The sequence below is a fragment of the Larus michahellis genome, chromosome 12 (genome assembly GCF_964199755.1).
Source record: "Larus michahellis chromosome 12, bLarMic1.1, whole genome shotgun sequence".
NCBI classification, from domain to species: domain Eukaryota; kingdom Metazoa; phylum Chordata; class Aves; order Charadriiformes; family Laridae; genus Larus; species Larus michahellis.
In genome coordinates, this window is record NC_133907.1 from 17,185,388 (window position 1) to 17,197,655 (window position 12,268).

At 41.8% G+C, this 12,268-nt stretch overlaps 1 protein-coding gene across 4 annotated transcripts in view; it reads right to left on the reverse strand.

Moving 5' to 3' along the window:
* Nucleotides 1–12,268, reverse strand: part of RALGAPB (Ral GTPase activating protein non-catalytic subunit beta) — a 65,607-nt gene that overhangs the window by 41,176 nt on the left and 12,163 nt on the right. For all 4 annotated transcript variants that reach the window (XM_074604738.1, XM_074604737.1, XM_074604736.1 and 1 more), the window contains exons 4-9: nucleotides 11,003–11,166; nucleotides 10,155–10,341; nucleotides 6,915–7,046; nucleotides 5,565–5,743; nucleotides 2,140–2,288; nucleotides 1,813–2,029 (exon numbers count right to left, since the gene is read on the reverse strand). In XM_074604738.1, the coding sequence (XP_074460839.1) occupies nucleotides 1,813–2,029; nucleotides 2,140–2,288; nucleotides 5,565–5,743; nucleotides 6,915–7,046; nucleotides 10,155–10,341; nucleotides 11,003–11,166 (1,028 nt within the window). The remainder of the gene's footprint in view (nucleotides 1–1,812; nucleotides 2,030–2,139; nucleotides 2,289–5,564; nucleotides 5,744–6,914; nucleotides 7,047–10,154; nucleotides 10,342–11,002; nucleotides 11,167–12,268) is intronic.

Below are 12,268 nucleotides of genomic sequence, written 5' to 3' on the forward strand. Positions count from 1 at the left end.
GATAAAACAGGCAGTCAGTCTTTGGTGCCTCTATACAGAGTTTCAGCGGTATGGGTCCATCTTCAGTTCGCTCTCCTTCCATCAGCCTGCCATGCCTTTGGTGTGACCAGTACTTTACACAGCGGTAACACCACTTACGGCAGCCTGGAAGGGCAGCAAACACTTGACTAAATTCTGTAAGTTAATCCTTGCCTTTCAAATCGCTAGAAAAGCCAGACATAACACAGCCAGTTTTCTGGGTCTCCAGCAACACAATTCTCTCAGATCCACTGCTGCTAATAAACGTCAGAGCACGTGACATGCAAAGACCGGTCTCACTACGGACAGCTCTGACGAGCGCAGAGCGGGAACAGCATCAAGCTATTTCAAATAGTTGTTTCTAGTTTTCAGGAAGCTCCTAAGTCCCTCTGTAAGGCTGGCAATATGACAATTTTCTGACTGCTGTTAGGCAACTTAAGGCACTGCATATATGAATAGAAGGTCCTGGAACCCCTTTGAGGAAGTCAATCATTTTGATCTTGGATGACGGTGTACTTCTGCTGGAATCACAACACCTCTGTTTACAGCTGACACTGTTGCATAAGCAGCACCTCAGCTGACATCTTTTTCAGGTTAAGCACTTCATTAAAATTGCTCAAGATACAGGTTATGTGAAAATTAAAATGATCCCATCAATATGAAAAGCATTAAATACAGAAATACATTAGCTGCATATGCAACTGAACACACCCTCAAATTACGCCTTTACTCCTTCCTGAGCTCAGCTATTTCTCTAGTAATGTGTCATGGGCCTTTCACAGAGGGACTTGAACCTCCTACCGCAGAAATCCATGACTGAGCACTTTCAGAAACCACGTGCTGCGTACCTAAAAATATCTATAGCAGATCCCAAATCCTAAATCCCATCACCTCCACATGGGGATTTGTGACACAACAGACAAGGAAGACAATCAGTTTAACTGCTGTTGTCAAGTCCCACTATAAACCCAACTTGCTACAACAAACCGCTTCCTCCTATTTTTCATACTTAGGCCAGTGAGCTCCTGATAGACAGATCTCCTGCAAGGCTTTATCAGACATTCAAAATACTACACGAAGAACAGGAAAAACGCAAGGAGTGAGAAAGTTCGTTCTTTTCTGAATATTATCACCAAAAGGAAGAGTGCTAAAAAGCCCCTCTGTGCAGAGCACTAACTCTGCCGTCACATCTCAAAACATCTGACCTCTAAAGCTGAGCAAAGCATAGGAGACAAAACACATCTGGCAGTTAAGGACCGAGGACAACCCAGGTATCAATCCACGTATGGAAGCACACAGCAACCGTCATGAAAGGCAGCAACTTCACTTGCTATTTTAAGGACTTCTGTTTTCATAACACTCTCCGAAAACAAGGAGAAGCACCACTTTTTGCAGCATCTGGAGTGACGTTTGACAATTTTTCAAACATTAAAGAGGCACTATAAGAAGTTGCTGTTACTCAGAGATACTCAAGCACATTTCAAATTAGGAAGTGGACTTTTATCACATTATTTCCTTCACTTCATAAAATTTTCCCCACTAGCATAATTGGGACTGCCATGCTTGTTAGAACAAGGGAGTGTTTCATAGTGAAAAGTGATTTTTTTTAAAATCTTAAAGCCCCCAAACATCTGCTCAGCTATTAACAGGTGCTGGCTTAGCTGGGAGGGGTTAACCACAATACAGCACTTCAGATTATATTTTTTTTTTGATTATGCATATGTTAATCTTGCAGGTAGGAAATGTCAATAAAACAAGGAAAAAAGTGTACATATATTTTTCAGTAATATTTACCAGTCATGCTGCTGTCTCTGTTTATTCCATTATGAAGTTTACAGTGAACAAATGCTGCATCAAATAACCATGATCCAAAGAGGTTCAAGATGCTGTTAACCTTTGGCCTGCGAGGAGCTGGTAGTGGCCGTGGCTCAGAACTTGTCTGGTTTGGGCTAGAGAGCGGAGAAGTAGAGGAGGGTTGGTGCTGCACTTTTGAAGAATGTGCAGTAGTTACCTGTATGAACAGAAGAACAGATCAGCCCCTAGAAGCAAGGAAATTAACTCCTCTAACCGAGGAAACCACCGAAAGGGTCAGCTACCTAAACACAGAATGTGAAACCTTACAGTGCTGGTTTTCATCGTTGCTTTATTCACAGTCACTGCCCGATGCCTTCGGTTGTGGGGTGGAGTGGTGTTGATAGCCGTGTTCTGGGGCATGCTCAGCCTATTTACTGGCGTGGGTGGTGCGCTATCTGACCGGGGTCGTGAAATGCCTGCAGATCAAGAAATAAAGCAAGCTTTCAGCAACAATTCCAGAGGTTTATACTCAGCAGCCCAGTTAGGAAGCATCTGGGCTTTCTGAAAATAGACGAGCTTTCCCCCCTGCCCCCCAAAACAGCAGTAGTAAGAAAAACATCTTTCCTGTTTTGCTATTAGCAGAAATAAATGCACGAGCAAAAGAAAACCCTGCTTACGTCAGCCAAGTGAATCATCAAAAACCACCAAAGAACCCCACACCTTAGGAACGTGGGAAAGCACAGGGGAGGACCAAGTCTAGAAGCAGGCAGAGGGAAAGGGGCAAAGTCCATTTGCCAAAGCCAATTTAACAGCTCACTCCTGCCAAAATTCCGATGCTTCTCACTTTTGCCTTTCCCGACCCTACCTCCCCCCATCCTGTTATGAGACACCTCTAAGACGTCTGACCCTTCAAAGCCAACTTAGCTCACTAAATTATGATGAAATTCATCCCCCATGCAGTTTTCTGCTGGTTTTGTGAGCTGAATCAGCTTGCTGAACAGTCAAATATTAAGTCACTACAAGAGATGGGGTAAGAAAGAAGAGCAAGCTGTAATTTTTCTGGCAGCAGCAAGACATTAGATCAGTTTTTACGCAGCTTCAGGGAAATACTCATGGCATATAAAGCTACTCTTCCCAGTTGGAATCAGAAGCAACTAGCCCTCTGCAAAACTTGAAGTGACAACACCACTTCCTCCCAATTTAATGAATACCACCACCCTCACACCCCATTTGAAAAATTAAGTGTGGACTTGCAGTGTGCTTGAAGACTTGGCAGATTTCTTTTGACGATGTTTATTAACATCGTCAACGTGTTTATTAACATTATTATAATTCGTAACACATTACCCAACAACTGAGTCCTGCTAAGGCATTAGTGTTACTCCCCATGCGGAGGGCAGAGCACGTACTATGAAATGTATTGTTTTGGTACACTTTTTTGGAAAAGAGGATGAAGTATTTTGCTAAATGCACACATCACATGGGTACGTATCAGGGAGGGCAAGATAAAAACCACGTCCTTTGGCACTTGGGGTAGAAGGCAACGATGTCTCCCATTAGCCTTAGCTGGGGGCTCCACACTGCAGCTCTAGAGTCCGCCTGAGCCCCCTCTCACATCCACACCTACAGCTTGTATTTCATTTCACCAAGAGGTCTCCGGTGCCCCAACGCATCAGGCTGCAGTCTTTGTCTTTGAACTCCAGGGAGGCTCTTGTCACCCTAGGGGTTTCATCTCGCTACGTGAGATCTTCAGGATTCAACATCCTATCAGAAGCTCATGCAGGCAGCAAAGCTGCCGGCATGCCTACAGGAGAACCTGGGCTGCCAAGGGTCACCAAAGCGCGCAGCAGCTGGCCAGCATGGGAGACCTCAACCTCAGGTACCATCACACCCCCAGCACTGCCTCCAGACAAGGAGCATGTACGTGATCGCTGTCATCCCAGTGGGAATGGAGTCTCAGGCAGCCAGATGCAGAACAACAGAGGGACTACCACACCACTAACCATGGGTTAAAAGTCTCAGATAAGAACCCCGGACTGTTTCTAAGGTCCAAGAGGAATACACCACAACAGCTGTCCCCGCAGAGGTGCATGCACCGGGCAAAGCTAATGGCTGCTCTGCTGCTCCCTCAGCCTCCACCGCAAGATGCCCTCCTCACGAGTCTTACATTACAGACTCCTTACTGCGCTGAATATCCGTTAATAACCACCCTTTCGCAAAAACCTCGGCCATAGTATGTACTGAGGAAAAACATAATATATTTAACAGCTTTAAAAAAAAAAAAAATTCGGCTTACACAACCAGTAAAAGACACTTCGGAGGAACACCTTCTACCAATGCTCAGTTGGACTTTTTTAAAAAAAATTGTTTCAGTGCTGACTGCCAAATCCTATTATCATAGGTAGGAAGATAAGAGTTTGACAGAGTAACACAAGGAGGTTGTTTTCGTAAGGTTAGGCCATATATTGCCTATATATAGTCCTCCTTTAACAAATTATGATATTATTTGACAGACTACTGAATATTTTAAATCTCACATCCGGTATTAGTTAAAAAGCAGTCAATAAAATTTCTTAAAATCGGTGGCAAGACATCTGGAAGAACACAAAAGGTTTCAAGATTCAGTTATCACAGCTTAAGAAAAATGATCATTTACTCTTCTACATCATTTAACTTTGTAAACAAAGCTATTTCTACAAAAGTGAAATCTGTAGTGACAAAAACTTGTTGGCAGTGGGGAATACAGTACCAATAAACCTTTTCCTTGCAATATTTTTACAGAAACACAAGATGTATTTCTGGTAAAAAGGTTCTTACGATTCAGTGCGACAGGATCATCTCAAGGCACTTTGCTTAAAAAGACTAAACCGTTCATGTTTTTCCAAAAGACAAACAACATGTAAAAGCTGACAGCCTAATTCCACAGCCAATTTTTGTTTGGTTGTTTTTTTTCAAACACAGTTTATGTATCTGCTCATGTCTTCTGCAGTCTCACATCAGCTCACGCTTCTGGCAGATGACAACATTTGTTTGCAGACTTTTAAATAAAAAAGCAGCGGGAGACAGGCAGCTCTTCAGAGTTTACAATAGCATGTTTTCTCTGAAGAATCTTTAATAAGCCTGAAGCAGACCAGGAATAATGCTTCAGATTTCAGATGCTATGTAGTGTTACTTAAAACATTTTACTTGCATCTACTTTACCTTTCAGTCAAAGTTGAGCTGCTCAGTTACCATCAGACACAAAGAAACACAGCTTTTCTTCTCAGCAGTACTAGCTACCCACTAATTGTAAATTAAGTGAAACTGGCACTTTTAGTATAAATCTGAGGATGACAGTCAAAATTCAGCACCATATAAAAACAGGCACTGCACGCAGCTGTTGCACGAAGTTTATAAACAGAGTGGTCCATGCTCACAACGTGCTAAAATTAACACTTGCATTGTTGATGAGACAAAAAGAGAAAGAAGCGCTGTTTGGGGAAGAGGTGGCTGGTTTTATTTTAGAATTCAGATTTATTTATTTGTTTTGCATTTGAAACCAAGGCCATCTACAACTTCCTGCATTCAAATGCTATTATTGTGTATACACATGGTCATTTAAAAGTGACCCGAGGTCCCTTCCCTATCAATTACAGGATACACTTGCAAATGATAAATTGTTACGGCTGTATTTATGGAGAAGACAGTTTTAAAGAGAATAAAATAACGAAGTTACCATTCCTAGCTACCCACAGGTAAGACAAAAGCATTACCTAGGAACGCATCCACCAAACAGCTGATCCCACGCATGGCACGAAAGAAAATTTGAGGCAGATGTTTAAGGCAGGGGTACTGATTCAGTTCTTGAGTCATCCCACTCACATTCAGAAACTGCTCCTGAAATTTGGGGGTAGAGCTAATAATGGCTGGGTTACTCAAATCCACAGGATTACTGCACACAAAAAGAGCAAGGTATATTTTAGTCAGTTTAAAGACAGCCATTAGGATTTCAAAAATACTTAAAGATGCAATAGTTTAAGGCATTTAAATAATAACACCACAAAACAGCATCCAATATAGACACATTTTTAGCTGTTACTCCATCGCAGGAAGTCAATTTTCACTTCCTCGGTTGGCAGTACTTAATTGTCTTCATTTCAAACATTACCCAAATACACTGAATAATTTTATTACATCCAACGAACCAGAGCATACACTTGACAGAATAATCCCACCATTGCAGTAATATTAATTACTCATCGAGGTCTTTTGAACTCAGTTTAAGAGTCCTTACGTTGTTAAATTATTCTCAAAAGGTAAGCAATGAATTAAATGTTGCCAGCAAACAGCGACAAGAAAGGGCGTGGGTTGCAAAAGTTTCAGCCACTTTTCCTGACTGATACAAATCCTGTAACAGCAACTCCAGATTTGAAGAGTACAGTACTTGTGACATTACTACCACAAATGAAGAACAGATTATTTTTTTTTTCAGTTAGTTCAGAAGTAGATTTTAAACAGTCTAACATTTATCTAGCTTTAATTAGTAAATTATGTTTTTACGAAAAGTTTACTATTTTGGCCATTCTGAACATTACTGCAATGTTCCCAACAATCTTAAAAAACAAGCATGTTACTTGGTTCTATTGCGTATTTAACGAAGAGTAACACGGATGTTAAAATTAACTGTACAACTTTCTTCATGAAAACAAAGAGATACACTCATTTTAAAAATAATCTTTTGCAGATTAAATCTAATGCCCTGGAGAATAAATGGAAGCAATATACATCTCTTGGAGCTATTGTTCTGCTTTTCCTGTTTGCTATCTCAGAGAAACAAAATCGTATTGAAGTCTTGTTTTTCAGACCCTCCGAAATGCCAAATAGCTAAAAACATTTTGAATTAAATGAACCAGTTTACATTCTGAAAGAGTCAGAGAGTTCAGAGTTGAAGAAATCACTCACGGCCTTGCCCTGAACTGTCCTGCAGGCAGCAAGGAGACAACAACAACTTTCTTCTATTTAGGTGCTTAATCTTGCAATTTCCAGAGAAATTTCTCATTTGTCACATAAATTTATAGAAACAATGCCAGAATACGAACAACGGATGGCTGTAATGACAATACCTCAGCATATGTAAAAAGCGAAACCAAGTTTGTGCAACGCACTCATTATCCATTTCAGGAGGAATCAGACCAGCATCTTCATCAGGAATTTTAAATGGAGGAAATGAAGGTCCGTATGTAAAGCGCAGCAATCTAGAAAGCAAGTCAGACAGATCTGTCATTCAGTTAATACTCCTCAAAAATTTAACACTGCATTTGAGCCTCTGAGGATCAACAGTCCACAGGTGAGCCCACAAGCAACAACACAACATCAAGTTTTCCTAGAGATACCCATTTCTTACTATCATTTAACCCTCTTAAAGCTTTGAAGCATGGCTCGGAGCCTGCCCAAAGGTCCAACCCAATCACCCAATAACACCCCATAGCGGCCCTCCCAGCTGTTTAGCCGGGGGGGTTACCAGTTAACATGGGCACGTACAGAACTGACAAGAGGTTACATAGGAAGTGGGGGGGAGGAATTTAAGCCTTTGTCCTCAAGGCTCTTTAGCTAAAAAGCGTCCAATGACACCAGCAAGTCACATTAGGTTACAGGTCTATATTCCAAGGTGCCGATGACTTACAGCTTCAAATGGCACCAAGCAACACTTGATGCCATCGCACAAGCGGCACGGGATTTGCAATCCACAGAGTAGCAAGCTCTTCAAAAACGATGCACTGCGTTTTCCATGAGCTGGGAGTTGCAGACCAGCAAAGAGCAAAGCCACAGAGAGCTCCACAGCAATGCAGTATCACGAGGACAGCAGCTTAGATAAATGGAGAACTTTCTCTAGAAGTGCTAGAACTACCTGGCCGGTCACCAGTAAGTTTCACTGAGTCACTGCTGTCCGATTTGACACCTGCTTCATCCTCAGCTTTGCAAACTTATAGATCAGTTTCCCTCATCAACATAATCTTGGTGTTTTCTACGAGGAGGGAAGAGATCCGAGTTGCAGCTTCTCAATATCCTAGCATTCCCAGAAATCAGCTTTTGTCGTTCCTAAGATGACTTTTAGCACCGTTTCTTGCTTCAGTTATCACACCCTGATTTCTAAGCTTACAGTTGCTTGTAACGGACAAGAAATGTCCCATTCATCATTGCCCATTTAAAAAGCCATATAGTTTTATAAGGTCATTAAAAATGGGAGAAAGGGGAGGAGAGCAGAAGTCTACAGCTGACTCCTAAACCAAGGGTTAGATAAGCTAAAGAATTAAATAAGAATTACCATCTTCCACTTCACCCAGGGCTGGGCACTACAGTAACCTGCAGCCAACTAATGCAAAATACACTCAAAGCGTGTTTGGAATCACAGCCTGCGATAGTGACTAGTTTGGATAGAAAACCAAAGGAGCTTTAGGACACAAGGCCTTCTTCAGGTCCAAACCAGAAATACACACACCTTTACCGTGCAGTAAATGCCTCCCAGTATGCCACACTGATGCCCCGGCACCCACCTATGTTTAGTGCCCCAGAGGCATTGCCCCCCCCAGGAGGTTTTTGCTGAGGAATTACCTAGTTCTGCCAAACCCAGAGAGCCTGGGCACACCCCACGCAGAGTCATGCCCCACATCTCTGTGCCACAGGCCTTCACAATTCTCCCTTATGAGCTGCAAGAAATCAGTTTTTTCATGGAACATGAGTGAATGTTATCTGAAATTTGGGACATTTTCAAGAACAACTGAAAACATAAATAAATTGCAGTCCACACCTCCAAGACAGTTAAAATAGACTGAAATGATGCATAGAAGTAGCATCTATTTGTATGGAAACACAAGTAAGACTCTAGTTTCACCCTGCTATGAAATCATAGCCATGGATACAGATTAACACGGCATATGTGTACAGATTGCCAAATATACTTTTCCATACGGTTTTAATTTGAGATGTTTACTCCCAGCTTATTGCTAATAACCCCATTCAGAAAACTGTTTACTAAAACAACACTTTAACTGTTTGAAGCCAGAGCTTCACTGAAGTATTGAAAGTACAGCTTAAAATACCACTGAACTTAAAGTTAGCCTCAGAGGGGTTCAGCTTTCTATGTACTAGGCGTAAACCAACATTACCGAACCGCAGACTACAACGTTAGAGAAAATCTGCAGATTACTATGCACCAACACAACTAAGACTGTTAGTCAACAGTGGAAGATAAAGGGTGGGCATAGTGCACGGAGCAGAACACCAACGCATGTTTAGAGACAGAGCTGTTCTTTTCAGATCAGTGAATCATAAAATATTTTCTGTTATGCAATGCTACATCTAATGAGCTAAAAATAGCAAAAGAAATAGCGTGGGAAATGCGCAGAACTTGCATTGCAGCTTTATTTCCCACAGGTTTCACAAGGAGCTGCATAACCTGGAAAAATCTATCTGTACTTGGAATTTTGACAAGTAATTGAAAAGTAGAAGTTTTTAGAGTCAAAACAAACCACTGCAGAAAAGCATACTGTGGAATTTTTCACAGTGCAGCAAGTGTGAAAGCATACATCTTTAAACTTTCATAGAAATGGTTATTGACATCTCAGGAGACCCAGAGCCCTTCTCCTCATCAGTTAATTTAGTTCTTTCCTCCAAGAGACTGTGACTTGTCCCACAAGACTTTGTACCACTGAGACCCCAGTATTAAGGGTACTGAAACTCTCCTCACTGTTCAGGGCCTTCTGCCACAGCCTGACCTCTCCTGCATCCCGGATTCTCACGGTTCCCATGCCCAGCAAGGCTTGGCACAGCTCTCCTCCGACACTCTCTGCTCAGAGGAGAGCCTGCAGCTGGCCCATGGCATCCCTACTGCCAGGGCACAAGTGCCAGGCAGCCACAGCACAGCGTCAGCTCCACAGGGCAGGAGAGGCAGAGTCCAAGAGTCACCTCAAACACAGCAACAGGCAGTAGTAACGAAAACCTAACAATTTTGGTGGTGACTGCCATTAAGTGTCCAGACTGTAATGCTACGCTAATATTCATGACTCGTTCTTCTTGGGATGTGATGAAGAGTCACTGTGATAGAGACTAACAAACACACACTGTAAAGTGCTAAATGGCAGGGAGAGGCTGAGCTTACACAATAACAGAGACACCCAACTCAGATCTTCAGTTGCAGAAGGAAGGCACACACACAAACAGCAAAAGCTGAGGATGCTAGCAAGATCTCTCCCTTTTGTTCTGTTCGTTCACTTTTAGATTGCTGTGCATTCCACAATTAAACAACATGTTTAACAGTGATGATCCCCACACACGTATGTTTATTTCCACAGGATTTCTCCTACCTGGAAGTAAGGGCACAGATGACCTTGCTCCACTGCTCAACCACTGCAGGGTGATGTCGCCAGTTGGCCACCATCTCTTTGGCAGTTTTCCAGTAAGGTGGTGTTGGAAAGCACCGCGTACAAGCTAGTAACCACACCTCAAACAGCACGCCAATTAATTTTTCAGCCAGATTCTCAGCAATGCCACCTTATAACAGAAACAAAGCATGCCTTTGGTGAGTACTCAGTCTAAATAACTTCAGTATCTCCCAAAGGAGATTTCAGTTTAAGTGCATAAAGATTCTCAAGTTCATTTTTTTTTCATCATTCTCATGTAAGAGTGATTCCTCATCGCTTCCTACAGCCAATTAGCCTTTTTACAAGACCAAACATAATAAAGCCCAGCCACATAAATGTGTCACTAAGGGACAGTGGGAATTCACTGATCTTAGGCTCTTCTATTGCACTCTATCTATATTGATGTCTTTTTCTAAAAAAAAAAAAATAAATAAAAAAGGTATAAACCGACAATCTTATTTTCCAGTAGGCAGGCTGAGCAGCAAGACACATACGGGTTTCAGTGAAACAAACAGGAAACAACACTGTCTGAAAATGTTTACCATGAACTGCTCCTGTACAAAGTCACTGTTCTGCAAAAACACATTTAGGAAAACTCATCTCCAAATTATTCAGTCTTTTCTGACAACGCTTTATTTCACAGTAGTGTAGCAGAATTAGGAGTGAGCTATTGTGCTTTGGTGCCTACTAAGAGCTTTTAGCAGGTTCCCCCCCATCCCCCCGGCAGCCCAGCATCAAGCAGAGCCAAAGGTTTTTCCAGTAATTGAACCAAATGGAAGTTGAACATGAACCTTGCACAGTTGGAGCCGCTAGAAGAGTGTCATTGATCTGAAGAAGAAATAATAACAAAACCTCCCAGGTTTCTCTTGCCATAATGGTCGATTCACGAGCCAGTTTCTGGACAGCTTTCAAAACCTGTAAGCACAATCTAATCTGACTAGATCCTGGGTCTGGCCTGCAAAAGAAGAAGACAATACTTGAGTCTCTAAAACAAGAACTATAAAGTGATGCATACAATAATCTGAACTTTGAGGAATTACAAGAGGAAAACCTCAATATTATTGAATGAGCGCCAAGAACACGAGCTAATATGCTTCTATGCACCCTAACTCTGTCTCTAAGCATCCTAACTCTGCCTTAATGAGTACAAGATGTACCGTAACATTCTCCTCTACATGACACAGAACTGACTGCCATAGAGTGAAAACTACCTACAGCAAGCACAACCCATTATCCCAAAGGAATTTATCCTGGGCCAAACTATGAGAATGTAGTCGAGACATCACTAATTGTTACATACATAATTCAGAGGGAAAGTGGTAAAGTTATGAGAAAATATTGTTATCAAACTAATTTAAATTCTTCCTAGTTCTCTTGCTTCCAAATGTTGATCCAACTCTTACCCACAATTCCTTGGATTTAGAAAAAAAAAAAATCAAGAAGAGGGTCATCAAATAGGAAAATCAGACTAAAGGACGAGGGGATAAGAAAGGAAGAAAGGGAACAAGTTGATATTATCAAGGTTTTCTCTAGAGTAAAAACCAGTTCCGCACTGTCACTGCTGAGTCACCCCCCACCAAGTGCTGCAGAAGCAGCCCAAAGCAGCGTGCTCTGTCCCCTTCAGTTAGTTGGGACAAGGCAGAATGGGCACAAAATAACAACGTGAAACATTCTGGACAGTATCTGAGGACACCATTAAACAAAGCTGAGGAAGCCTAAAGCTTTAAAGGGTGAAGGAGGAGATTATAAATTAGAGCGTGCAATACACGCAAGCCGTACTTCAACTTGTACACCATTTCTGCACCCCTCCTACCACTTACTGAAGGGATGACACACCACAAAAAAAAAAAATCATAAAAATATTACCTTCCACTGGACTAAGTAGCATTACCAATTTCACACGAAAACCTTTCAATGTGGTATAACCCACAAGTCACGTTGCATGGTAAGCATCTCAAGAACAAGCTGATCCACTAGATAGTGATCTGCTTTTCTTAGAGAATAGTAGCTCGCATTGAGATCACTTATTGACAGACATGCTTTAAAAATACTATCAA